At 53.5% G+C, this 25,603-nt stretch overlaps 4 protein-coding genes across 7 annotated transcripts; 3 read left to right on the forward strand and 1 right to left on the reverse strand.

Annotated features, from left to right (window-relative positions):
• Positions 1-340: 340 nt before the first annotated feature.
• Positions 341-3,393, reverse strand: CIB1 (calcium and integrin binding 1). The gene is made up of 7 exons (XM_037145004.2): positions 3,243-3,393; positions 3,077-3,111; positions 1,971-2,079; positions 1,222-1,372; positions 981-1,099; positions 816-904; positions 341-597 (listed from the first exon to the last, which is right to left on the reverse strand). The coding sequence occupies exons 1-7, from the start codon at positions 3,291-3,293 to the stop codon at positions 576-578; spliced, it is 576 nt and encodes a 191-aa protein (XP_037000899.1). The 5' UTR covers positions 3,294-3,393; the 3' UTR covers positions 341-575.
• A 79-nt stretch (positions 3,394-3,472) lies between these two features.
• Positions 3,473-8,763, forward strand: GDPGP1 (GDP-D-glucose phosphorylase 1). 2 transcript variants are annotated; one of them, XM_037145002.2, is made up of 3 exons: positions 3,473-4,004; positions 4,363-6,207; positions 8,683-8,763. In XM_037145002.2, the coding sequence occupies exon 2, from the start codon at positions 4,372-4,374 to the stop codon at positions 5,533-5,535; it is 1,164 nt and encodes a 387-aa protein (XP_037000897.2). In that variant the 5' UTR covers positions 3,473-4,004; positions 4,363-4,371; the 3' UTR covers positions 5,536-6,207; positions 8,683-8,763. The 2 variants fall into 2 exon arrangements, with proteins under 2 accessions (XP_037000897.2, XP_037000898.2); XM_037145003.2 differs by having other exon boundaries at positions 3,473-3,764.
• On the forward strand, positions 8,047-18,333 carry TTLL13 (tubulin tyrosine ligase like 13). 3 transcript variants are annotated; one of them, XM_037144996.2, is made up of 15 exons: positions 8,047-8,205; positions 8,683-8,952; positions 9,305-9,345; positions 10,002-10,120; positions 11,483-11,613; positions 11,831-11,987; positions 12,398-12,541; positions 12,875-12,960; positions 13,243-13,474; positions 13,914-14,098; positions 15,689-15,874; positions 16,181-16,367; positions 16,661-16,840; positions 17,404-17,722; positions 18,077-18,333. In XM_037144996.2, the coding sequence occupies exons 2-15, from the start codon at positions 8,693-8,695 to the stop codon at positions 18,331-18,333; spliced, it is 2,484 nt and encodes an 827-aa protein (XP_037000891.2). In that variant the 5' UTR covers positions 8,047-8,205; positions 8,683-8,692. The 3 variants fall into 3 exon arrangements, with proteins under 3 accessions (XP_037000891.2, XP_037000894.2, XP_037000893.2); XM_037144999.2 differs by lacking the exons at positions 8,047-8,205; positions 8,683-8,952 and having other exon boundaries at positions 9,306-9,345; positions 11,511-11,613; XM_037144998.2 differs by lacking the exons at positions 8,047-8,205; positions 8,683-8,952 and having other exon boundaries at positions 9,306-9,345; positions 10,002-10,113.
• Positions 18,334-19,058: 725 nt separating this feature from the next.
• LOC119049084 (neugrin) lies at positions 19,059-24,306 on the forward strand. Its single transcript, XM_053658928.1, has 2 exons — positions 19,059-19,704; positions 23,230-24,306. Exons 1-2 carry the CDS (start codon positions 19,646-19,648, stop codon positions 23,816-23,818), a joined length of 648 nt encoding a protein of 215 aa, XP_053514903.1. The 5' UTR covers positions 19,059-19,645; the 3' UTR covers positions 23,819-24,306.
• Positions 24,307-25,603: the final 1,297 nt, after the last annotated feature.

The raw sequence follows: 25,603 nt of genomic DNA on the forward strand, positions 1-25,603 counted from the left end.
CCGGTGGGCCAGAGCCACTTCAGCCCTTACTCTGCTCCGGAGTCAGGGCACGGGCCAGGGTTTTTTGTTTAACTCCTTAATTTTTTTTAATTTTAAAAATGCCTGAACAGTAAATAACTTTTTCCTTTGGTAAACAGTTTGGCAAATGCTGACACATGCAGAAATTAATGTAATGACCCCCATGATCAGGATGCAACGGACTCCACCCCCGTTACTCCTCCCCATTCATTGTGCCACGTGGACTTCCTGCTGGTCCCTGCGGTAGAGGCTCGGGCCCAGCGCAACCCAAGCCTCCTAGGAGTCCAGTTTTATATTGCTGTTTCCAGTGTCAGACACAGGGTCAGAATTTCTAAACCTTTATTATTATTGATTAGTAGAAACAAGAGCAATGATGGTGGCAATGAGAAGGGGTGAGGCCCTGACATGGAGGGTCCTTCCCTGCCCGGGACAAGGCTTCACAGTGCCAGCTCGACCAGGCCAGCTTGGCCGGCCCTGGCAACAGATGTGACCTTGGCCATGGCTCAGCCGTGGAGGAGTTCCGCTACAGGGTGCTGGGCAACAGGCTGGGCCTCCTGTCACAGGACGATTTTGAAGGAGCTGAAGAAGAAGAGAGTGGGTTGGATTTGCTGCTGGAAGAGGAGGGTGAGGACTAAACCCAAACTTACCCACCGCTCCACTAAGAGCCTTGGGGGGTGGGGGCTGCGTCTCGCGTCTGTCCGTCCCCTCTGGGGTACTCAGGGGTTAGGGCTTTCGCTGGACACCGCCCCCATAGTCACATTCCAGACCAGATGCCACACCTGGGACCAGTGTCCTACCTGGCAAAGTCCGGTGACCGGGAAATGACGTGCTGGAACTCGGAGAGATTGATGGTCCCATCCCGATCAATGTCGGACTCTTCCAGGATCTGGGGAAGGGAGAGTGTCAGGCCAGGGCCGTCCCCTGGGCCCGGGGTCCCGCCCTCCCGGGGCCCAGCCGCTCACGTTGTCAATAAGCTGCTTCATCTCTGAAGCACTGAGCCGAGTGTCCTCGCCCTCTCCTGTGAGGCAGTTCACGAGCTGGCTCAGGTCTTCTCTGTTCAAGGTTCCGTCGTCATCGAAATCTAGAGAGGCAGGTGCAGAGAGCCCAAAAGGACGTGATCAGGATGAGTACTGGTCACCCCCGGCTCCCCACCAGCACCACCCAGAAGTCCCTGCCTGTCTCCGGGCCCCGTCTGGTCCTCACCAAATATGCGGAAGGCATAGTGGGACTTGATGTCTGGTGTGGCCGTGTCACTGAACACGCTGAGGAGGTCCAGGAAGTCCTCGAAGCTCAAGCTGTCTCTGGATGGGGATGTCGAGAAGACCCTGCAGATGCGCTCCTTGAAGGGGTTGGCCTAGGAAGACAGCTTCTGTGAAGGCCGCGGGACGCAGCCCAGGTCACGCTCAAACCCCCCAGGGAAGTGGAGGGGACAGTTCACAGGACCCATGCCAGGAGCGCAGGCTCATGGGGGACTATGACCAGCACTTTTTGAAAAGCAGGAGGGCCAGTGACCCAGCTGGGGAGGGGGCAGGGACAGCTACTGGGAGTCAGGTTAACCACAGGCAGGCCTAGGGGCAGAGAAGGAAGAGGAAGCCATCCTAAGCAAAAAGAACATCTAATTGAACATTTGCTGTGTTACATGAACTAGGCCAGGCCTTTCACATAGAAATTTTCACAGCAGCCCTGCGGAGAAGCAATGAGCCTCTGGGACAGGGTCTCTCAAACTTCAAGGTAACCCAGTGCTTCTTAAAGGACAGAACTTCTTTTGAAACTCTAGGGATGTGTTCCTAGAATCCCAATCTAAAAAACACTGCTCTAGCTAATGCCACTGGGTGATCAAGGTAAAGCCCTTGACCCCCAGGAAGTTAGGGCTAAACAGAGGAAAGGCCAGAATGGGAGCGGTGACTACATGATCTCAGGAGAACAGCAGAGGGAGGGTGGGGAACTGGCACCTTGAGCTCTGGAAGGCTGAGGATCTGCTCCAAGGACACTCGGGCCTGCAGGGACCCCTCCTGGCTCCGGTGCTCCTGGGGAAGCAGCTCACAGAACCGCCGGTGGGCTCTGGAAGAAGGAGGGGAACTGGTCGACCCACCTGTCTGTGTGTATTGCACCCGCACTCCCTGCCGTGCTGCCCCTTATACACCGGGTGAGGAGCTGAGCTAAGTACAGAGAACTTTTGAGTCATCAGGCTTGATAAGCCAAAGGGAGATAGGTCACAAACAGAACAAGCTGGGAGCCTGTTCTAGCAATAGGTTATTTACTGAGGGCCTACTGTATGCTGGACACCGGTTCTAGAGCTCCCTGAAGGGTGGAAAGGTTGGGGAAGGAGCCAGAAGTTGGCTCAGAAGAAGAGGGAGAAATAAGCAAAACTCCAGGGATCCCCTGTTCCTCAAGGCCTCCTCCCTCTTTTTAGCAGCTACTCTAAACTATCTCGGCCGCAGCACTGCCTACTCGCCATAGGGATTTCTTGAGGCAAAGGAAGCTCTGGCCACATAAAACTGCCAAACGGCTAGGAAGAGAGTTCAGCCCTAGTTCAATTCCTCTCCTGGAGTGTAGGCAAGGCACCAGAGTTCTCTGGACCTGTTTCGTCGTCCCCGTACCTCCCCCAGGAGGATTAAATGAGGTAATGTAAGGTAATTTAGCACCGTCCCTGGCGCAGCGTTAAGTGATCAATAAGCGTTAACGGTTCCTGTATTATTCAGGTGAAGTTGGGAGAAGGAGCCATGCTCCCCAAGGCTTGTCTGCAGAGCCGCAGCAGCCCCCGCCGGACTGGGGCTGGAGGTTTGGTTATGCAGAAGCCAGCGGAGCACAGGGCCAAAAAGTGCCCCTTTGGCTGGAGGCTGTACAGCTGGGTCCCCGACGCCGGCGGAGAGGGTGTGCCGGCAGCACGGCGCAGCCCCGGGCTCGGGGAGCTGGACTCCGGTTCCGGCCCAGCCGCCGACCTCAGACGGGCCCCTGCTGCTCCCTCTGGGTGGCCTCAGTTCCCCCGTCGGTAAGAAAGAGCCCCCCGAAGCCACCTCTAGAGGATTCCGGAGGCGAGGTTGGAGACAGCACTTACAGGAGGATTTCCTGCTTGGTCAGGAACGTCAAGTCCTGGAAGGCGGAACAGGACTCGGAGTCAGCGGGCTGCCCAGAGGCCGCGCCCGCCCCGCCGCTGGCACCGGGACGCCGCTCCCGGGCGCAGGCCCGCGCGCAAGCTCCCCGGGGCCCGGTGTCCCGCGCACCTGGTATTCCGCCAGTAGCTCTTTGGACAGACGGCTGCCCGAGCTCCCCATCGCCTCGACGCGCGCAGAGTTCCGCTAACTCGTCTCGGGACGCAGACAACTTTCTCACTTCCGCCCTCCTGCCGCGTCACCGTCCCGTCCCCTCAGCAACCGCCTGTGGAGCCACCGCCCCCGGACGCGCCCCCTCCTTTAAGCTCCTAAGAGTTCCCAGCGGGTTCCGCCTCCCGCTGCGGGCACCTGGCAGTCTTAGCGAGTTGGGGGCGTGGTCCGGGGCGGGGCCGGACGCTCCGGGGCGGGGCCCAGGCTGCAAGGCCCCGCCTCCTGAAGGTGGGCGGGGCGAGCCGCCGCGTGCTTGCGTGCTTGCGTTCAGTGTTCAGGGTGCGCATGCGTCGAGGTCACCAGTCAGTCAGCTGTAAGAACTTTGCGCAGGTCGTATGGTGCGTCTTCCTCACCTGAAGTAAGTGGTGGTGGCAACCTTGGTCGGGCTCCGGTAAAGGGCAGCAGGAAGTCTGTGGAACCAAGGTAACCGGGAAACTTGCTGAGTGGCCAAAGGCAGTCGGCTTCCCCGGTGCAACAGGACTGCTTTTCCATCCAGACGTTATACTACCGGGTCCCTACCTGACGTGTTGCAACCCCTATGTCGGTCGCCTCTACAGAAATAGCCATAAACTTGTTGCTCACTGAGGCTGTTTACTGAAGACCCACTGAATGCCAAACGCTATGCGTTTGGACCCACTTCCATTCTTATAACTCCCCTGCAAGGTAGGTTCACATTCACAAATGCATGAATGAATGAACTTAACACTATTGCACAAAGTGAGGGTTCCAAGCTGCTGAAAGGAGGAGGTGGCGAGATTGAGTAGAAGTGTGGGGTTGCTTCCTCCCCAAAAAAATTTATAGAAAAAAAATGGGGCCAAATGTAAATTGTGATTTTCCCCTGGCCATTAGAATAAAGGTTGTATTTTCTCCATTAAGAAAGTTCACTCAACATATATAATTTTTAGAATATATTACTTTTGTAATCAGAAGAACAAGTAGAGATTATTTGAAAATGAAAGTAAAAAATCTCTGGAAGTGGAATCGCATCATAGGTTTTCTCGCCTTTTGTGATTGTTTTCAGGTCGGCCCCATGGCTGTTTCACATGGTTCAAATCAAACTTCCTATTTGCTATCTCCAAACAAGGAGGACTGGGAAGAGCAAGGCATTCCTGACTTTGTCTATGGGCAACAGGAACTTCTGTGGGAAGGGATTCAGTGGCCGAGGAATGCACCCAGTCGCCCAGACGCGCTGCCTGTGCCTCGCTCTAGTTTTGATTCTGCACTCTGCTCTGCCTGGAGGCAGCGGATGGAGCTGGGGCTGTTTCGCTATTGCCTGGGGGAGCTTCAGACCCAAACCCTCCCTGGTGCTGTGGGTTTTGTGGCTCAGCTGAATGTGGAGCGAGGGGTGCAGAGGAGGCCCCCCCAGAACATCAGCAGCGTGAGGCAGGCATTTGACCCTAAACAGTTTAATTTCAACAAAATCCGGCCCGAAGAAGTCCTCTTCCGTTTGCGCCGAAAGCCTGATCTCCCAGGTGTTCTCCAACAAGAGGATATCCTGGTGATGATCAATATCAGTCCCCTGGAGTGGGGCCATGTACTGCTGGTGCCCGAGCCAGCTCGGGCACTCCCCCAGCGCCTGCTACCAGGTGCACTTCGGGCCGGGCTGGAAGCTGTGTTGCTGAGCTCTCACCCGGGCTTTCGCGTGGGCTTCAACAGCCTGGGTGGCTTGGCTTCAGTGAACCACCTCCACCTGCATGGCTATTACCTGGCCCACAGACTGCCTGTGGAGAGGGCACCAAGTACACGCCTGGACCCTGGGGGCCATTTGCACCTGCTCCAGGCTGTCCCAGCTCCTGGCTTCCTCTTTTATACCAGTGGGCCAAGGCCCGACTTGGAAGCCTTGATAAGCAGGGTATGTCGAGCCACTGACTATCTGACTGACCACGAGATTGCACATAACCTGTTTGTGACCCGGGGAGCCCCACCTGGAAAGACTTCACCTTCCTCAGATCTCACAGGCATCCGAGTCATCCTCTGGGCCCGGAAGTCCAGCTTTGGGATAAAGGAAAGTGAGGCCTTCAATGTTGCTCTCTGTGAGCTGGCCGGGCACCTCCCTGTCAAAACATCGCAGGACTTTGGCAGCCTGACAGAGGCAGCTGCTCTGGCCCTCATTCAAGACTGTCTGCTGCCCCCAGCCCAGGCAGAAGAGGTACAGGCAGCCCTGGTAGCCTTGACTGCCCAGAAGGAGCCATAATCCTGCCAGAAATACTTATTTTTCCCACTGGCCTATGTCCCTTTCAGGAGACCTGCTTTTGAGGGTCATTTGGGCATTTTCATGGCTGCCTTCTCACCTGTCTCCATCTAAGAGGATGGATAAAAAACTGATAAAAATGGTCTCTTTAAAGAGAAGAGACCTTGGAATAAATCAAATGAATGAGCTCTCATGGATGTATCTGCTTCTTTTCACCTTTCTTCTTGGACAAGCCCCCAGGGATGTCAAACCTACTGTTGAGAAAGGGGCATGCACAAGAGTTATATACTCCAGAATACCCCCACATCCTCTGATCTTGCCCCTCTGCTTGTTCCCCCTTTGTCTACCGTTCCATTTTTTAAGATGTTTTATTTATTAATCTTTAGAGGGGAAGGGAAGGAGAGAGGGAGAGAAATATCAATGTATGGTTGCCTCTCATGTGTCCCCTGCTGGGAACTGGCCTGCAACCTAGGCATGTGCCCTGACTAGGAATCGAACCGTGATCTTCTGGTTCACAGGCCCACGCTCAATCCACTGAGCTACACCAGCCAGGCTCTACCACTGCATTTTATGTCTTCATCTCTGCCCTGCCTCAGGCCTTGCTCCATCCAGATGCCCTCATTATATACCACATTCTTCACCTGCTTGACCACCTCGAATTCTCCAGCCCCAACAGTGAGTTGAGAGTTCTTCACCTACTTTGTCTCGTGTGAAAACAAATGGTCCGCACAGCTTTAAAGGTATAGGTTCTCTTAGTACCCCCACTTAACAGATGAAGAGATAGAGGTGGGCAGACAGAGGTTTAGTAACTCGTCTGAGGTCACACAGCTCATCAGGAGCGGAGCTGGAACTGCGCATGCCCGAAGCTGAGCTGGGAGCACGCACTTGGGACCACGTCTCCAGGCAGCAACTCTTCACTGGTGCTCTCCTTTGCAGTTCACCTGAGCTGAGGCTCAGGTCCCCAGGTGGTTGGCTCTCTGTCCCCAGGCCTCTATGAAGCTTTAATATATTTAGAATTTCAGAGGTTTTAATCCTAAAAGACATTATAAAGTCTCATCGGAATAAGGCAAAATATGTACTCATAACCCATCTCATAAGAGAAATATTATAACTGAAAATTTCAATGTTTATGTGTTGAACATTTACATTTCTACCAAATCTTTTTGCTTGCCCTCAAGTTTTTGGCACGTTGCAATCATTTTAGCTTAATACCTCTTTCTGCAACCCTCTGCACTTAGGAGCATATGACCATTATAGCAAAGTGGATTTTGTGGCCAAGGTGGTGAGGCCAAATATCAGGACTTTTCCAGTTACTCCATAGGACTGATGTTCCGAGGGAAGCCTTCTCTGTCCCAAATAAGTTTTTCCATGAAAAGGGGGAAAAAAATCAAAAGGCTTTCTCTATGGTGGTACTATACTTTGTAAGTTCTCAAGAAGGGGAAGTTTTAGATGGGAGCTTTTTGTAAGCTGGAGGATGGAACACTTGGGGTAGTGGTAGGAAGGGCTGATCCAGCCCCCCGGCCTCCCCACCTCTTTGCTTGCTTGTTGATGGACTAGGAGGCTTTGGATTTGATCTAATGAGAAACTCTGAAGAGTTTCAATTGGGGGAGTAATATTTGCATTTTAGGAAGGATACTTTAGCTGCATTGGATGGATGGATGGATACATGGATTGAATCAGGGAGTCCAGTGAAGAGGTTGCTGCTGAATGTTAGCAATTCAGGCAAGAAATGGTGATGGTTCAGACCCTAGAACAGTGCCTGGAACACTAAATATTTGTTGAAAGAATGAGAAAAATGAGTGTCCTGGAGGGCAGAGGACTCCAAAGCATTTCAAGGAGTGGGTAATTGAGAGTATCTTAAGCTGAAGAAAAATGGGGAAGTCTGTAAATCAGAAAACGTGTGTGTCTTTTTAAAGGAGGGAAATTTTTGAAGTGTCCTCTAAATTGAGCCACATGTGATGATCCTAAAAGTGACGAGGTGAGCTGAGTTTGGTGGAAGTGGTCCTTGGAAGTCAGCTAGAGCGGACGGACGTCGAAAAGCCAGTGCAGGAGCCATCTAATGAGAAGGCCGTTATTCCTTAGTCAGTGGCGCTGTCTCAGCCCACCAGACAAAGCGCCTCCAGGGGGTGTGTGCTAACCGCAGCTGCCCCTGCCGAATGCAGACACTGCTCAGGGATGGTTATTTTAAAATTTCAGAAAGGCAAGCAGATGTGTCTCCGGAACAGAGTTGGCCAAATTCCGGGCTTTGCCCGAAAATTCAAAAGAGGGAAGGAGTGGGGTTAAGCGAACTAGCGTGGCAGCGTAAGGACTACAAATCCCATGATCCACCCTGTCAGCTTCCACAGGAAGAGGGAGTGCGGCCGAGTGGGTGTGGCTCTCGGGAAGCCCCGCCCTCAGAACGCTGCCCCTATGGGAGTCGCCTTCGTGTCTATGGCGACGGTGGGCGGTGGCGGCCAGCTTGTGGAAGGAGAAGCCACCGCCTCAGGGATCGCGTAGCTAAGAGTAAACCCAGTGGGGAGCGGGCTCCCCCTCGCGATCGGCAGGGACGGCAAACCCTGTTGAAGGAACAAGGAGGCGGTCCCGGAGGCGGAGCAACACCTGGGCAGGAAGGGCAGGCATGAGCAACCAGCTGAGTCCAGTTCCAGGCCACTAGCGGCAGGCACAGCAGTCCGGGTGGGCAGAGGCCGGAGGGGGCTCCTCCTCTGCCATCAGTTCCCGAGGGGTCTTAGCTAGTGGGTGCCCGGCCCCAGTGTGTACACACAGAGAAACTGAGTCATGGGACAGGTAAAGGGCTGGCCTAGGGAACCTTTGGTCTTACGCTCTATTTTAAGAGCATAAGACCAAAGCCATCGGTGCTCCTTCAGCCATCCCCTTTGTATGCCATGGCCTTGGCTCCTGCTGCACCCAGGGGTGTTGTGTGGTGTGATCTTGGATGACTAGGGCTTCTCGGCAAACCCAGCATAATTACAGGCATCCCATAACCCCCGGAATTACTTGGAAACAGCCAGTTTTGCAGTGGGATTATCTTGTTCTAGAGGAGCAGCAACATCCCCTTATAACATGGGGAAGGTCCTTAGGGCAGACTCCTGCAGGCCTTTCCAGGCCTGGAGGGAAGTCTCATCTTCCACTCCCATCCACCCTGTCCCTCAGAATCTAAAGGATGGAGCCGACTACCTGTAAGACGAGTGAATCAGAGGAAGACTATGTTGAAGAAGAAGAATCCGAAGAGGAATGTGATAAGGAGGAAGTTACCATCCCTCCTGACCCTTCTGAGCAGACACTCTCAAAGGCTGACTGTGAGGCATTGGGGAATGATGTTCCCTTATCCATTGTAGCCACGAAAATTCCGAAAAAAGACATAGCCCCAGCTGACTTAGATGATTTAGAGGTTGGAAGAAGAAAGAGAAAGCAAAAATGCAGGTAACTTGCTCCCTGGACCCCCTCACTTGCTCAGCCCCAGAGTCACCCCCTGGCCTCCCTTTGCAGTTGGGCTGGGACTCGGCGTCTTCCCTTTGGCCTGGGGAGGACGGCAGGGAATACTGGGGCATCATTAAACTTTTGGTGCAACAAAAACAAAGGAAATCCAGAGCCATTAGAGCTGACTTGGTGTAGAATTTCAGCATGTTCATATCATCCTGGCCCTCCAGAGGTGTCTGGAGGAAGCAAATTGCATTGTGCGTTTGTTGGGGGTCTCTTCATCCGGGTGCCTGGCGGCCCGTGATCTGCTCTTCTGTTGTAAGTGTGCCTGATTTCTGCTCTTCCTGCATTCCAGAGCCCTGGCCATCAACCTGACCAACTGCAGGTATGAGAGTGGTAAGTGCCTGGCTTGACCCTCTCACCACTGCTCTCCCTTTTACCCTGGAGATGGTCTCTAGTCAGGCGTCCAGCACCTGGATCTTGTTAGGCTGGCCTGTAGCCCGAACTGAGCGGCCTGGCTCGGCCACCAGCAGATTCGGAATCCCTTTGGCTAAGGAGGAAAAAAATTACTCAGGGGCACCGTTGCCTCAGCCTTTTCAGTTTTTATTGGAGACACGACCCGGTTAAAATCATTGTTTTCAAGGAAGTTCTTGAGGTGGCTTCAGTGATTGTTTAAGAAAATACCAGCTGGGTCAGCCGTCTCTTTCCCCCCTCTTGTCCCCACTGTCGCCAGTGGAAGGGGCCACCCAGAGGGTGAGATGCCAGTGTGAGTCCTACTAAGGGTCAGCTCTGTAGGCTAGGAAGCATCCTAATGGCGAGAGGGAATGACGGGAGCAGACAGGCAGGCTCTAGTGTTCTCTGTCAGGTTGTGGAAGAGCCCTGACAGCTTCATGCACTTGGAGTTGTCACACAGCACCCGAAGTGCCCAGGCGAGGTAAGAACTACCTCTGTGTTCAACCTGCTCTCCAGTCAGGGCTGTTCCTTATATAATCCAGACTCAGTCCCAAGGCCTCTGCCAATGCCCAGGCTGGCCCTGCGACCTCTCTCCGCAGTGCGTCGGGCAGCCCAGACGTGTGGCCTGAAGGAGGTGGGGGAAGATGAAGAATGGACCGTGTACTGGACAGACTGCGCTGTCTCACTGGAACGCGTCATGGACATGAAGAGGTTTCAGGTACAACCTCCAGACCCAAGATCCCAGAGGGGCTGAGGCCCCAGAATGACCACTCCCACCCATTCTGCCAGGCACCCAAGGCCGTCGGTTGGTGGCCATGCCCCTGTACAGAGCATGGAAGGCCATGGCCAGGGGCGTGTGCTCAAGTGGAAGTACTTTCCCCTGGAACCTCTGGAGTCTCTGGCACTTCTGTAATCTGGAGCAGTGTCTGCTGGGCACATCCCGTCTCACTGTCTGCTGTGTGCGTGGAGGTGTGCGTACCCAGCTGGCCCCTCCAGGGCAGGCCCATTCGGATTCAGAGCCAGCTGAGGGATCCAGCCGTCTCAGCAGCTTAGCCTAGCACCTCACAGCCACTGAGTCACGCGGGGCCCTTCATGGCCGCAAGGAAGTCAAGAAAGTTGGACCAGGGTCCACGAGATGAATATGACTTATTTTTTTAAGTGCATATTTTTTATTTTATTTACTTATTTTTAGCGAGAGAGGAAGGGAGGGAGAAAGAAAGGGAGAGAAACGTCAAGGTGTGGTTGCCTCTCACGTGGCCCCCACTGGGGGATTTGGCCCACAACCCAGGCAAGTGCCCTGACTGGGAATCAAACCATCAACCCTTTGGTTCGCAGTCTGCGCTCAATCCACTGAGCCACACCACCCAGGGCCAAATATGACCTCTTCATGGTGTTTTTGTGATCCTCTAATTGGGTCTTGGTGGTGGTTAGGGATAAAATAATGAAAAGGGGCTTCCAGGCTCATTTTGAGGGAAAACCTCAAAATAACCTTGTTAAGGAGACCGTAGCCAGTCCCAGTCCTCAAAAACGGCCCTGAGTGGCAGATGTCTTCCGTGAAGAGGAGGACGCTGCGCCTCAGAGGCTCATGCAGCTAGCGAGTGGGACAGTCAGCAAGAGACCCCTGAGGCGCGGTGACAGGCTGCCTCCCGCGCTGTGCTGTGGACAGGTGGCGCGGTGCCCTCTGGGGTCATGCGCTCAGTGGGCTGCTTCCCAGCGTCCTTTTCTCACTGGGGAAATGCTGTCTCATTTGCTCTGTACCGCCACACACCAGTCGCTTACAGAACTAGTTCCTGTGGTCTCAGGGACATCAGGGTGGCTCTAGATGGCCCACAACCCTATCTCGCCCTTCTCGCTGAGCCTCATTTGCTAACCCCAGTGTTTCTGTGTTTTGGGAAGAGTCCGAGGAGGGGTTTCTCACCTGCCTTAGGGAACCTTCCTATTTTCTCCTTGGGTTATGAGGTAGGGTTTACCTCTGCTGACCACCCTGACCTTCCCAGTCCTCACCTGCCTTCCGGGTGCCCAGACCCCGGGAATGGCCGCTTGCTCCGGGGGGTGGTATAACCAGCCGGCTCCGTTTCAGAAAATCAACCACTTCCCTGGCATGACAGAAATCTGCCGCAAAGACCTGCTGGCCCGGAACATGAAGCGCATGCAGAAGCTCTACCCCCTGGAGTACAACATCTTCCCGCGCACCTGGTGCCTCCCCGCCGAGTGAGTGGCACGCTGGGTGGAAAGGGGTCGCCATCGGGTTCCCCGCAGACTCTGGCTCTGCGACCTTGAACGTCCCAGGGGATGAAAGTGGAATGCTCTGATACTGAGGGCTCCAGCCTGAGCATGGCCCAGAGGGCAGGAGGGACTCCAAGCAAGGGGCCCAGACACAGCCATGATGCTCAGGGACCTCTGACCAGCAGCCTCTGTCCGCACGTAGCTACGGGGACTTCCACGCCTGTGGGCGTCAGCGGAAAACCCGAACGTTCATCTGCAAGCCAGACAGTGGCTCTCAGGGCCGCGGCATCTTCATCACCCGGAACCCCCGGGACATCAAGCCGGGAGAGCATATGATCTGCCAGCAGTACATCTCCAAGGTGAAGGGCGCCTCTACACCGCCAGGCCCCTCTGTCAGCACTGGCGTGCCTGGCTCTCCCAAAGCCAGGGAGGAAGCCGGTTTCAGGGTCCTTCCCTCTCTGCCGTCCCTACTTTTGGAGCGGCATGTGGAGCCCTGGCTCAGAGCCAGCCTACTTGGGTTTGAATCTGAGTTTCTCCACATTTTAGGTCCATGGGGCTTGGGCACCTGTCTTACCCTTTCTGTACCTCAGTTTCCTCACTTGTTAATGGGGATAATAGCAGTAACAATATGGTAATTGCGAAATTTAAATGAGTTGTTATATAGTCGAAGCGCGCAGGACCCTGGGTGATACAGAGTAAGCACTTAAAAGCCTTGTTCTTCCCCCCACCCCACCCCCCTGCCCCACGGTGGCTGGCTCTGTGCACCCAGCCCTTCCTCATTGACGGCTTCAAGTTTGACATGCGCGTCTACGTCCTGCTCACATCCTGTGACCCCCTTCGGATCTTCATGTACGAGGAGGGCCTGGCCCGCTTCGCCACCATGCCCTACATGGAGCCCAACCAGAACAACCTGGTAAGGGCTGGGGGGCAGGCCTGGGGCCGGGCAGCACGCCCCCCCACCGTTTCCACTGCTAAGTGCTGAGGTGTTTTGGGGAAACCGAGGAGGGGGGCTTGTGACGCAGCTGGCGGGTCGCCCAGGACAAGGAGCGAAGCCAGAGAGTGCTCCGGCACCTGGCCGGGAGGGGAGGGACAGCGCACCTTCCTCCCCAGCAGCTGCCAGCGTGGTCCTCCCCGGGAGTGGGGGACAGAGGGGCAGGGGATGAGGGGTCCGGGGTGCTCAAAAGGCAGTGGAGGGCTGGCGAGGAGCGCGGCACGGCCCCGAGGCCACAGGCCGCTGTCTCCCCAGGATGATGTCTGCATGCACCTGACCAACTACGCGATCAACAAGCACAACGAGAACTTCGTCCGGGATGACGCCATGGGCAGTAAGAGGTACGGCCCACTCCGTCTTCTTCCCTGTCCCTCAGCCCTAGTCTCAGCGGCCACGAAACTGAGACCGGCTCTCAGGAGGCCGACTGCTCAGGAACAGGCAACCTTTACAGACCCTTGTCCCGTGCGTGATCACCAAGGGAGGCCCCCCGCCCCCCCGATAACTAAACCCTGTTGCGAGCTGGGGGCCCCCCTTTAGAGCACAAGAGGCCTAGGCATGGACTTAGGGTCAGGGAGCCTCCTGCCCGCAGCCCCGCCTCTTCCTCTGAGCACTGGGCCTCACAGGAAGCTGTCGACGCTCAACACCTGGCTGCGGGAGCACAGCTACGACCCCAGAGAGATATGGGGGGGCATTGAGGACATCATCATCAAAACTATCATCTCAGCTCATTCTGTGCTCCGCCACAACTACCGAACCTGCTTTCCCCAGTACCTGAGTGGGGGTACTTGTGCCTGTTTTGAAATCCTTGGTTTTGACATCTTGCTGGACCACAAGCTGAAGCCCTGGCTGCTGGAGGTGAGGATTGTCTCCTGGGCTCGGCGAGACCAAGGTCCAGCGGCCTCCTTGAACAGGACAGCTGGGACTGGAGCACACTGGGGGGGGGGGAGCAGGGAATGGGGGTGCAGCGGCACCGGGGTGGGGAGGAACTGCAGGAGGCATGAGGTCTCCATACTTCAGACGCGTTGAGTCAGACCTTGGTGGTCTCTGGTGTCCACTGTAGGAATCCAGGTTTTGGGTCCCAAGAGTGGCTCGTGTAAGCCTTGTCTTCAAGGACAGCAGGTCTCAACAGCCATTCTGATAGTTTATTAGGTCTTGTGTGGTCGGAATACCCAGCCGCCTTGGCCGAGGCCACCCGAGGGGGTGTCGCTCCCGCACCCTCCCCGGGCCTGCACGAGACTGCCACCTGCCTGCTCAGGTGGCCCAGGAGCGGGCAGATAATGACTCCTCCTGGCAGGTAAACCACTCTCCAAGCTTCACCACTGACTCACTCCTGGACCAAGAGGTGAAGGACACGCTGCTCTCTGACACGTTGGTCCTCATCAACCTCCGGGGCTGCGACAGAAGGAAGGTGCTGGAGGAAGACAGGCGCCGAGTGAAAGACCGGCTCCTCCAGTGCCAGCAGGAGCTGCGAGAAGCCAGGTAGGGCGGGCGCCCGACCTGGTCCCTTGTGTAACGTGCCGCTTGGGTGCCATTTTCCTGAGACGAGAAGGAGGAGGCAGCCTGGAGCTGAGGTGCTATGAGAGACAATGCGTTTGGGCATAGATAGTGCATCGTGTGTTGTAGGTACTGATGTTCAAAGTGCAGAGGGCACAGTGACGAGTCTGCCATCCTCCCTTCTCCAGCTGCGTGGGGCCAGTCAGCGTACCCTGGGTCACGCATCTGTTTCCACAAGCATCTAATGCACACACATACATGTATTTATACAAATTGCTTCTCTCACTTTGCCGCCCAGACAGCTGCGTAACGTGTATACTCTGTGCCCTGCTTGGCAGTGTTTCAGAGCTACTTCCAATTTGCACATTAGCTGTGTGTGGCTTCATTAGCTATTTCTTTTTGAAACAAAGTTCCTGTAGAAACCATTTCCTGAGAAAATTTACAGTCCTGAGCCCTGACTGGTGTGGCTCAGTTAGTTGGGCTTTGTCCTGGCAAACAAGAGGTCGCCAGTTCAGTTCAACTCCTGGTCAGGGCACGTGCCTGGGTTGCGGGTTTGAGGCAAACGGTCGATGTTTCTCTCTCCCTCTTTCTCCTGCCCTCCCCCTCTCCCTGCAAATAAATAAATATTTAAAAAGAAAAGTTGATAGTAATGAAACACAAAACAGTTTAGTCATTCAACATTAGGGGAGAATTTGTTAAATTTTTTTTTGTTTTTAGGGGACGGTTTAAATCAGTATTGTTTGCTCACTGTTGTTTTCATTGTAAGATGGGTTGCAACGTGGTAATTTATTGCTGACACAGAATTACAGTGAATGAGACATAAAAATGAATTGGAGTAGATTTCGGGTTAGCATAATAACGTTCTTCCCCACTTGCAAGATGCGGGGCCAGTGTGTATTTGGTTTGCGATGCCGTCCTGAGGTCCTTGCGCACAGAGGGCGAGTGGACGTCTGTGCGAGTGGAGGGCAGGGGGTGTAACTGTACGTGCCCTGGATGTTTGCGTGAGACTGCACGGTGCACGTGACTCGCTGAATCCCATCCTTCAATGGGGATAAGAGGTTGAAAACTACTGAACGTGATGATTACACTCATACACTCAGTACTAGGCAGCCATTTAGAAATGTGTGATCCCGCTTTCATCCAAAACAAGAAAGGAAGGACGAGATAAGCCAAGGTTCAGACTCAGGAGGAGGTCCTGCCTCAGAATCTGTGCTCGTGACCAATATACAAACTGCACTGTAAGGCTGTGGGCAGTTTTTTTAAATCATCTTTTTTGCTCCTCTAGAGATTCTGTAATTAGAAACCCAAGTTTCTATAATCAGGGACCTTGGTGCTGGCTTATGAGCAGACCCCACCGCACTGAAGACGAAAACCAGATTTCTGGAAGTCGAGCCTATTTTCATTACTGTACACAGGCGGGACTGGCCACAGATGGGGTTTGCAGCTCGCCCTCCATGGGCAGGGGCCCACAAGGCCGGGAAGCTGGGGGGAGGTCCTCAGAGCCCCGGCCAGCCTGCCTTTCCCGCCGCAGCACTCACGGCTCCGCCCCGCCTCACCCAAAGCTCGGTTTCCTAGGCGCGAACAAACCGAGTTGTCCCAGGCAGCACTGCTGGACCAGGAATGCTACGAGGATTCTCACCTTGGGGGCTACCGGAGGATCTACCCTGGGCCCGACACAGAGAAGTACGCGCCCTTCTTCAAGCACAGCGGCTCCCTCTTCCAGGAGACGGCGGCCTCCAAGGCCAGAGAGGAGTGTGCCAGGTACTTTGCCCTGCCTGCTCCTCTCTCCGCTTGGGTGCGGACAGATCCTGAAGCCAAACTGCTCCCCGGCAGGGTGGGGAGGATGACAGACACTTGAGGAAAGAGGGGTGGACTCACACATTTTATTGGCCTTTAATGGTTCAGTTTAGTAGGTGTCCCATCTTCCCCTGCATCCCGCATCCCTCTCCCATCAGTCCCCCAAAAGGACCATCGTTCCCTGTTCTTTTCCCATCCCCATTCTCCCCCACTGCCCTCCCCCTGGCACACACAAGTTCTCCGGTATCTGAAGCTGCTGTCTCTTGTCAGGCAGCAGCTGGAAGAGATCCGCCTCAAGCAGGAACAGCGTGACATCTTGGACACTAAGAGGCGAAAGGAAAACAAGGAGCAGAACCAGGGGGAGTCGGCAGGGGAGAAGAGCTGTTGCAGGACCAGGCCCCGGGGCTTCCCCACCCACTTGGCTTACCGGAACCAGAACCGGAACCGGAAGAAAGAGGTGTCAGGGGCTTTGTGGCTCTTGACTTTCTGCAGGAAAATGGGGTAGGAGTATTAGAGAGGGGAATCTCTGCTGTCCTTTCCTCCTCTTGTTTGAGACAGAGAGAGGAGTTCCTAGTGAGTACATTGAATCTGACCTTTTGGAACAGGAGGTGAGAGAATGGATAGCAAAAGGGACTGGCAGCAGGGTCAGGGAAGGGATGGCGGGAGAGTGGGCAGGAGCCCTGCAGTCATCCGTTGGAGGTTGGGACTCATCATCAGAAATCCTGCATGCATCTCCCGTGTACCTTGTAGCTGCTCCCAGGGTACCTGGACACCATGCAGCCTCAAGAAATTGTGGAAGAGGAGGAGCTGGAGCGCTTGAAGGCCCTCCTGCAGCGGGAGAATCTCATCCGAAGCATGGGCATCGTAGAGCAGATCACCAGCATGGTGCACCCCAACCACCAGGACCAGAAAAAGCTTCATGAGTATCGGGTGAGGGTCGCCGTGCAGCATCTCACACAGCAGGGAACAAGGGCGGTGCCGGCACACGATGGTGGCTACGGCCCCAGGAGGCTAATGTGATGGTGTCTGGCAGTGGAGCCTGGGAAAGCAGTCTGTGCTGGGCCTCAGGAAAGGGGCTGTCGGTTCCTATTATGGCTGCACCCCAAGCTCCCTTGCCGTTAGTGACATCCAGCCAAGTGCAGCTCCCTGCCTTCTCACAAGAGACTTGTTTGCTCTAGCCCTATCTGGCAATGACCCCAAACCCACGACTGACCCACCACCTTCAGTGGCTTCTGTGTAACCTCTCCCTGGCCCTGCCCCTGCTGTGGCTCTAAGGGGAGATGAGTAAAGCCTTGGGCCTACAAAACAGCTGCCGCATTCACTGTTCCCTGGGGTAGTGGCACACCTGATGGGTCCCATTTTTGTTGAGCCCTGGAGAATGAGCTGGTGAGGTGGCGGCTCTGGCCCAGAAGAGGTGTTTCCGTTTTCTGTGTTTCCCACCACTCCCTCCAGCCTCGCGAGAAATGTGGTAAGAGGCTGCTTTTCTCCTCCAGCCTAGATCTCATCCGGACGGGCTGAGCAGTCAAGAACTGCCGTCTATGAGTCTGTTCCCATTGGTCCTCATGAGCAGGGCGGACAAAGAGCAGGGCCCTCCTCATGTCCTGCATCCAGTTCGATCCCACGAGTTGATCCCCAGGATCTTAGGGCCATTGCCACGCATGAACACTGCATTCCTGCCTCATGCCCGGTACTACCTACAGCCCAGGAACTTCAACTGGATAAGAGATCCAGCCGCCTTTGGCCCCTGTTCATTGTCAATGAAGAAATCTGACGAACGCTGTTTTCCCATTCCCAGAGTCAGGTCCAATAGCCGTAAGTATGCAAAACTAGTTTTGGTCACTAAACTCCCACTAGCAGATATTACAGCCGGGATGCTCCCAAAATTTAATATGGCACCTCCAGCAATGTGGGAACGTGGGAGGCAGCGGAGCCCTTTGCTGCCTCCTGTGTGCTAGAGCCTGGTGATGGAAAAGGCAGAAATACAGTCCCAGCGCTCCACAGACATAACAGGGAGATGGACAAGTAAACGCACCAGTGGCAATACAGTGTGGTAAAGATGCTGGAGGGAAGCATAGGGTGCCGTTTCTCTGTGTTGGTCACTGAGCAACAGTTGGGAAAGAGTTGTGACTGGCAAGCAACTTAGGGGGCCCCATGTTTCCACTGCAGAAGGCCAAGCCAGCAGAAGGCTAGAAGCCATAAACAGAGCCATGGCAGGATCAGTGCCATCCTGTTTAACCCCAAAGCAGGGCTATTTTCTGCAACGGGAAAGAGTGGTAAGTAGCCCGTGGACTGAATGCAGCTTGCCCTCCATCGTCGACTGTGGACACAGAGCAGCCAAGGCCCAGGACCTGCCCCTCTGCCGTGCCTCCGCACCCCTGATGCAGAGTACCACTGCGGCCCTGGACATCAGCCACCACAGGTAAATGCAGGAAGGAAGCCAGCACTCAAGCTCTGCTGGAGAACCCTTCAGCTTTCCTACGGGGCAAAGAGCCTTCAAGCACCTCTCAGTGAAAAGACAGCCACCAAGCTTGAGTCTGAAAAGCTCTGGCCAGGAACTGGTTTGCCTAAGGCACAAACACAAAGACACCGAGAATTCCTCAGTACCCCAAGAGTGTTTCCGGACCAGGAAAGACTCAACAGTGAAGACAGGCGCCAGGGCCAGCCACCCACTCATCTCTGCCCTTCAAAGACTGAGCCTGGATTTGTCATTAGCTGATGGGTCTGAACACTGGTGCGGCCCGGGTCTGGAGCTGATCCCGGTGACAAGCAGTTCCTTTAACCAGAGGAGCGGAGTGCCCAAGGCACAGGGCTGTCGCCGTCAGAACGCCTTGGGAACATCCTTCCGCCAATGGGGAGACTGGCCGGCCTGAGCTGCCCTTGTGGGGAAGGGTTGGCTCTCTGCAGTTGAACCCGTCTTTTTATTAAAGTTTATGCCGTTTTGCAGGATCGTCCTCCACCTCATTCAGACTCGCGCGTCTTAGCAAAGTCCTATCCGTAGTTACTGCAGGGAAGGGTGGGCCGCGGAGCTCCCTAAGCCCAGAGTCCACCTTCCGCCGGAAGCTCGAAGGACGTGACCCTCGCCCTGCCCCCCTTCCAGCCCTTTCACTTCCGGTTCCGCCGTCTGGCTTCGCTGCTGCCGCATTTTGGGCTGCAGGCGTTTCTGTCAACATGGCGGGTACCCTGGGTCTCTTCTTTGCCGGACGTGTCCGCGCTGTCGTCGCTCCCTGCGGTTTCGCGACCCGAGGGGTGGCAGGCCCAGGCTCTATCGGCCGCGAGCCGGACCCCGATTCCGACTGGGAACCGGAGGAGCGGGAGCTGCAGGAGGTGGAGAGGTACCAGCTCCTTTCCGAACCCTCAGCCTGAAGGAGGGTCTCCCGCCCCGGCGATCTAGGCCGCGTCTCCTTGGCGCCGGGCGTCCAGCCGTTGCGTTTGCAGCGGCCCTTGTTTCTTACTCTGACCAGAGACGCAGGGGCAAGTATTCAGCTCCTTTGGGACCACGGGTCCCCTCACCAGTGACGTATTTCATCACCCGTTTAGAGAGTTCGGCTGGCCCAAGTTCTAGGTGTGCGATTTCTGGGACGGTGAACAAAGAGGAGGGCTAGCACTCCGTGATTTAGCCCGAGACTCTTCACCCACCCAGCCTCCTTCCACGCATGGCTCCTGCCATTGGTTCTCTTCTCCTGCACCCTGAAACGACAGAAAAAAGCTATTCGGTTCCAGCAAATTCGGAGGCAAATGGAGGCGCCAGGTGCCCCACCCAGGACTCTGACGATGGAGGCCTTGGAGCAGATCCGGTAAGACCCCCCTGGTGTCCGGATCGGCTGCGTTGGGGAGGGAAGGATACTGGGCCAGATCGTGTGGGTTTTCTACTTTCTTTTATTATCATTTCAGGTTTCTCTTTTTTTAGAGATTTCATTTCTTTTAGAGAAGGGGGAAGGGAGTGAGAAAGGAGAGAAACATCGGAGTACGAGAGAACATCATTGCATTCCTTCTCGCTGGGCCCCTGCTGGCCGGCATCTCAGGAATGTGCCCTGACTGGGAACAGAACCGCGATCTTTCAGTTCAAGGGTGGGCACTCAGTCCACTTAGCCACACCAGGCGGAGCTCAGATTTCTTTTTTCTTACTTATTCCTTTTTTTTTTCAGAGCGAGGGAAGAAGGGAGAACAAGGAACATCAGCTTGTTGTCCCACTTTTTATTAATGCATTGGTCGCTTGTGGTGTGCCCGAACTAGACTGCACCCTTGGCGTCTGGGGCCCGGGACACACTTTCACCAATTGAGCTACTGGCCCAGGGCTCCTTTGCGATTTCTTACGGTAAAGTAATATAATGAACTACTGTAAACCCATCGTCTTGATTTAAAAATTTTTAACACTGTGACACAGTTGGTTCTTTTTGCTGAAATTTTAAAATAGTCCATTGCAGACATCACACCATTTAAACGCTAGCTAGTAAATCAGGACGTTCTTAATCTAAGAACCAGGGATGGGAGCTTTCGTGGTTATGCCCATTTTTCTGAGGAAAGGATCCTGTAGCATAGGAAATCTTAAAGGGATCCTTTCTCAAACTTTAAGGTTTCTTGTTTTGAATAGATTATATTGCAGATGGTTCAAAATTAGGACAGAATAATATGGGGTTCACACTGGGAAGTGTTAATCCCAGCCAGTTTCCTGTGGGTGCCATTTTTACTGGGTTTTTTTTTTTTTTGCTTTTTTTTCTAGGTTTCCTTGTGCAAATAAAGCAATTTAATTGTAGTTTTTATTTCCATTTTCATCACAAACAGTAGGATTCTATAAATACATGCTGTCTGTACTTTTTTCACTTAATATCTTTCTGCTTCAGAAGAAAGAAGGTCTGCCCTGGCTGACACAGTTCAGTGGATTGAGCACAGGCCTGCGAACCAAAGGATCGCAGTTCGATTCCCAATCAGGGCACATGCCTGGGTTGCAGGCCAGTTCCCAGAAGGGGACGCACAAGAAGCAACCACACACTGATGTTTCTCTCCCTCTCTCCTTCCCTTCCCCTCTAAAGATAAATAAGTTATATTTTAAAAAAAGAAGAGAAAGCGCTTTGTTTTTTATAGCAATCACAGTGTAGTTAACCAGCCTTTTCTAATGGGCACTTGGGTTGTTCCCACGCCTTTGCTGTGGCAGACAGTGCTCTAGTGCAGCGATTCTCACCCGCTTGTGCCGCAAGAATGTTTAAAACGTGCAATACCCGACTGTTTACTTAGGACACTGACCTCTTTTCCCTTGAATTATCAAATAAAAAAGTGAAAACAGCCAACACAATAGCCATCCTATTTTGAATGAATCAAAATATGCCCTTTTTTGGTCAGCTTGGCCAAAAAAAAAATCATTTTTGGTGTGCCCCAGAATTTAGTGATGAGTTTATGTGGCCATGAGGTGAGAGGTTGAAGATCACTAGTGAGTAACCGTTCATGCGCCAGGTCTGCCGGGCGCAGTGGTTTCACACATCCCCAGAGTGGGGCTGCCGGCCCTGCGGGCAGGTGGGTTTTCATTTTGTCCCTAAATAGCTGCCCGTGGGCTGTGTGCTGTGTTCAGTTTTCGTCGGAACAACTCAGGGATCGAGACCTACAGATTCCGTGGAGCTGATCCGCAGGACTGTGTGGGCCTGTAGCTTCTCTCGCCGTTGGCTTCCTCTCCTGCCTGGCACAAAAGCCTTTCAAATCTTCCTACCTGTCTCATCCTCTTTTGGGGCCTGTAAATGTCCTTTTACTCAAAGGAAAACAGGCCACTGGGTGGGCCCGCCCCAGAGCTGCTTTGTCTTCCTTCCCGCTTCCCACCTCAACCCTGTTCCCTCTACACCGCAGAGGGAGCTCGTGGGGGGCTCATCCTCTGTGTGCTCGGGGTTGCAGCCCTGCCCGCCTCCTCGGGGACCCGTGTCTGTCAGCAGAAGTTTTCCCTGTATTTTGTTCCGAGCAGGCTGCCTGCCGTTGTTTCTTGTCTTGTCTGTGAAGCAAATCCAGGCGGGACGGACGCCCTGGGCTTCAGCCTCCCTAACGTTGCTACAGCATTTGACCTTGTAGTCGGCTTTTGTGAAATTCTCTTCTCCCTTCACCCAGGTACCACTTGCTTCTATTTTTAGAGCTGCTTTTTCTCTTCCTGAACAGCCCTGTTTCCTCCTGTTTGTTAAATATTGCTGTTTTTTTAGTGTGTTGTCAGGTATTTTATCTCACTCTGCATATTTCCCTGTCTAATACCAGCCACCCACATGGCTTCAACCACCTTTGCTGTTGGCTTATGACTTCCAGAGCCATCATCTTCAGTCCGTGTTTTTCTTCTGACCTCCAGCTGGGCACTAGATGCCTCTGTTTGGATGTTACACAGGTTCCTCCAACTCAACGTGTACAGAACAGAACTCACCACTCACTGTTCTGGACAGTTTAATCCTGCTCCTGCTTTTGCTATACCCCTGAATGATCCCACAAGTCCCCCAGCTAAACTCCTGAATCTCAGCCTCCTTCCTCACTTACCAAATTTTACCACTTGGCCCTCCTAAAATATTCCTCAGGTCTCTTGCCGCCTCTGTTCTCACTGCCACCACCTCAGTTCATGGATTGTGAACTCACTGGGTTATTCTCACAGCCTCTTGTCCGATCTTTCCACCTCTAGTCTAGCCACTGAAGGACTACCACTGAATTGAGCTTCAGAATGAAGTTTGCTCGTGGCATTCCACCCCTTAGACGCTTCCCCTGGTTTGCTGTTGCTTTGTGATGAACTCCATACTCAGCATGGTGAGATCCTGCTCCTGCTCCCGTCCTCGCTGTCAGATGAGTTATTCCCCCAAAGATGGTGTTCTTTGCATTTCACATGCTCACTCCGCCATCCGTGTTTTTGATCCCTTCCTCCCCCTTTGCCGGCTTTCTAACTCCTTTGCATCCTTTCAGACCAGCTCTGACATCGACTTCCCAGAGCAGCTCCTGGGCCACGCTGCACGTGCTGTGACAGCCTGTTCTTGGGTCTCTGCTGTGGGTGCCCTCACAGCGTCTTGTGCTGGGAGACCCGTCACGGTGCTGTACGTCAGCATACTTGTCTTGGCCCCTGGATTGTGTGTTCTTTAAAGGGAAGGACAGACTCCACACCATCACCAGGATTAACGGGGGCTGTGGTGCGGTGGGAGGTGGTCCGTCGATGGGAAATGAAGTGATCTCACGGTGGCTGGGTGTTGCTTTCGGCACGCAGGAGCGGAACACAGCCTGCGTTTTCAGCTCCTCTTATGTGTTTATCACTGATATTATCAGTCAGCTATTCTGACAGAGGACTTGACAATTTCAAAAACTGCTTCGTTTTCCTATAGGTACTTACATAAAGAGTTTGCCGAGTCCTGGTCAGTCCCCAGGTTGGCGGAAGGCTTTGATGTTAGCACCGATGTGATCAGAAGGGTTTTAAAGAGCAAGTTTGTTCCCACATTGGAGCAGAAACTGAAGCAGGATCAAAAAGTCCTTAAGAAAGCGGGACTTACCCCCTCGCTCCGCCAGCTTCCGGGCTCTGGGGACACCTGGAAACTGCTTCCCACGGGCCACTCTGTGTCGGGAGGTGAAGCCTCATGCCAAGGCCAGGGTCCCAGCACAGCGCTGACGGTGACGGAACCGAATACTCACAGCACGGACCCACTGAGGAGACAGAAGAGAAGGAATAACGGGATCCAGAGCCTGGAGGAGGAGAGCTTGGCGCCTGTGGCTGAACGTCATTGGAGAGAGCCGCGGAAGTGTCCCACCATGGACTGTGAGGGCGCCAGGGGGACCGACAGGGCTGGGTTGTCAAGTGCGATCAGGCTGGAGGAGCTGAAGGCAGGAGAGCAGGGCGGCCAGAACTTCAGCAGCAAAGTGGTGCAGCGGGGGCGCGAGTTCTTTGACGGCAGTGGAAACTTCCTGTACAGAATCTGAGCTGGAGCCCGACTTGCGGAGATGCTGCGTCAAACCCAGCTGGGCCAGGGCATCTGCGCTGCCTGGATTCCTGTGTGTGGATCAGCCACCCTGAAATAAGAGGAGGTGATGAGTCTGGAAATGGAGGAAAGAGTTGCTTGGGTTTCCAGCTGACAAGAGGCAGTGGACTTCACAGGGCAGGTGTATATGGGGGCAGCGTGAATGCCCGGCCGGGTACAGCCCAGCTTCCTGGAGCTTGGCTCCCCTGGTCTGACCCACACGGACATTCACTACTCACCCATCTTGCTTAGGTTCTCTCTTTCCAAACCAGCCCATATTGCATGTGTTAGGGATTTCAGTTGTACCTGCAAGATAATGTTTTGGAGGAATTGAGATGTTGGCCTTCTGACTTTGTTATTTGTTGATTAATGAACACTAACAGTTCTGAAACTGTTTAGTCAATTGGCTGTTTTCATTATGTGCAAAATAAACTGAAACGTAGCAGTGTGTTTGTTGGTTCTGTGGAGTGAGAGGATTTACCTGTGAAACCTGGTGAGGGAAGGAAGAGGGGAGGGTCCTTCCTTGGCAGGGAGAGGGGCCTCAGGAATCCCCCAGAGAGCTGTGTAGGTCACTGCTCAGTGTGGGAATCTGACAGGTAAAAAGGACATGAATTTTTTCTAGTTGCTAAGGTTATAAAAGATTGAGATGTGTGTGGGGTTTGATTTTTTTTTAATGCAACGCAGGCAAAGGCTTGGAGCCCTCATCATCTCCAGTCCCTTTCAAAAACTTAGAAAGTATGTCTTCAGTTTTTCACATCTTGCCAAGAGTGTTATGATGGAGGCAAGGACAGAAAACGCCCCTTTTAACGACAGCATCTCAAAGCAATGTGGATGTGCCCAGGGCCACATGACTGCTCCTAAGTAGCGACCCGGGTATTGAACCCAGGTCTGATCCTTAATTCAAGGCCTCTAAAACTGGAGACACTTTTTTTTATAACAAAGTTGATTGTCATAGAGATGGAATGAGACATGCAAGCAGCAGGAACCTGGTGACAGTTCTCAACCATGTCTCATTGTAACAAAATGAGCAAAAATTTACAGCAAAAGTTGGTTGTTCGGAGCTTAAACATATGCAGGATGTTTAAGGAAAACACATTCCAAACCTGTTATTGACGATGTGTTTGTGAATCCTTCCTCTTTCAAATGTCATCAACAGCCATTGTTACATCACTCCTCACTGCTAACCAGAGCATTTGGTTGGTTTCAATGGTCTTATCACCTGCCAATCACAGAAAATCCAGATGTTGGAAATGCAGCCTTGGGCAGACAAAGCCCTGGTTCTCGCTGTTCTTGTAGTTTGTAGTAAAAGTGTATCAATGTGATGATTTTAAAAGAATAGGGTCATTTTCTGTTAGAACTTTTCCATCGTTTGAGAGGTGCGAGATGCTGTTTGTCCGGACCGGTCCCCAGTGGGCTGTGGGAAATTTTCCCCGTTGTTACAGACTGGGGTAGGTATTCCCTTTACCTTGTCCTCCGCTGCAGTTCACTCGGCTTCAGTCTTTCTGTTCTTGCACGGGTCAGTCTGAGGCTTTTGCTCTTCCTGGTTCTTTGTCCCCAGGTCCTCACAGGGCTGGCTCCTCGTCATTCAGGACTCAGGTCAAAAGTTACTTTTGTAGGTTTTCTTTCCCTGATGAGCAGATCTAAAGCATCTCCATGTTCTCATGATCACCACACCCTGTTTAATTTTTCCCAGTATTTGGAAAACATTACCACTGTATTTGTGATTACCCACCCAGTAGAACATGGA

Source organism: Artibeus jamaicensis, unplaced genomic scaffold, assembly GCF_021234435.1.
Source record: "Artibeus jamaicensis isolate MK-2021 breed Jamaican fruit bat unplaced genomic scaffold, CSHL_Jam_final scaffold_612, whole genome shotgun sequence".
NCBI classification, from domain to species: domain Eukaryota; kingdom Metazoa; phylum Chordata; class Mammalia; order Chiroptera; family Phyllostomidae; genus Artibeus; species Artibeus jamaicensis.

Coding starts and splice junctions, on each gene's coding strand:
- CIB1 (XM_037145004.2), bottom strand. CDS start 3,293: ATGGGGAGCTCGGGCAGCCGTCTGTCCAAAGAGCTACTGGCGGAATAC. Junction 3,112..3,242: donor AGCTACTGGCGGAATACCAG/GTGCGCGGGACA, acceptor TCCGCCTTCCAG/GACTTGACGTTCCTGACCAA. Junction 1,100..1,221: donor CTATGCCTTCCGCATATTTG/GTGAGGACCAGA, acceptor CTGCCTCTCTAG/ATTTCGATGACGACGGAACC.
- GDPGP1 (XM_037145002.2), top strand. CDS start 4,372: ATGGCTGTTTCACATGGTTCAAATCAAACTTCCTATTTGCTATCTCCA.
- TTLL13 (XM_037144996.2), top strand. CDS start 8,693: ATGGAGCCGACTACCTGTAAGACGAGTGAATCAGAGGAAGACTATGTT. Junction 11,988..12,397: donor GCCAGCAGTACATCTCCAAG/GTGAAGGGCGCC, acceptor CTGTGCACCCAG/CCCTTCCTCATTGACGGCTT. Junction 17,723..18,076: donor CAGAGTCAGGTCCAATAGCC/GTAAGTATGCAA, acceptor TTTCCACTGCAG/AAGGCCAAGCCAGCAGAAGG.
- LOC119049084 (XM_053658928.1), top strand. CDS start 19,646: ATGGAGGCGCCAGGTGCCCCACCCAGGACTCTGACGATGGAGGCCTTG. Junction 19,705..23,229: donor GAGGCCTTGGAGCAGATCCG/GTAAGACCCCCC, acceptor GTTTTCCTATAG/GTACTTACATAAAGAGTTTG.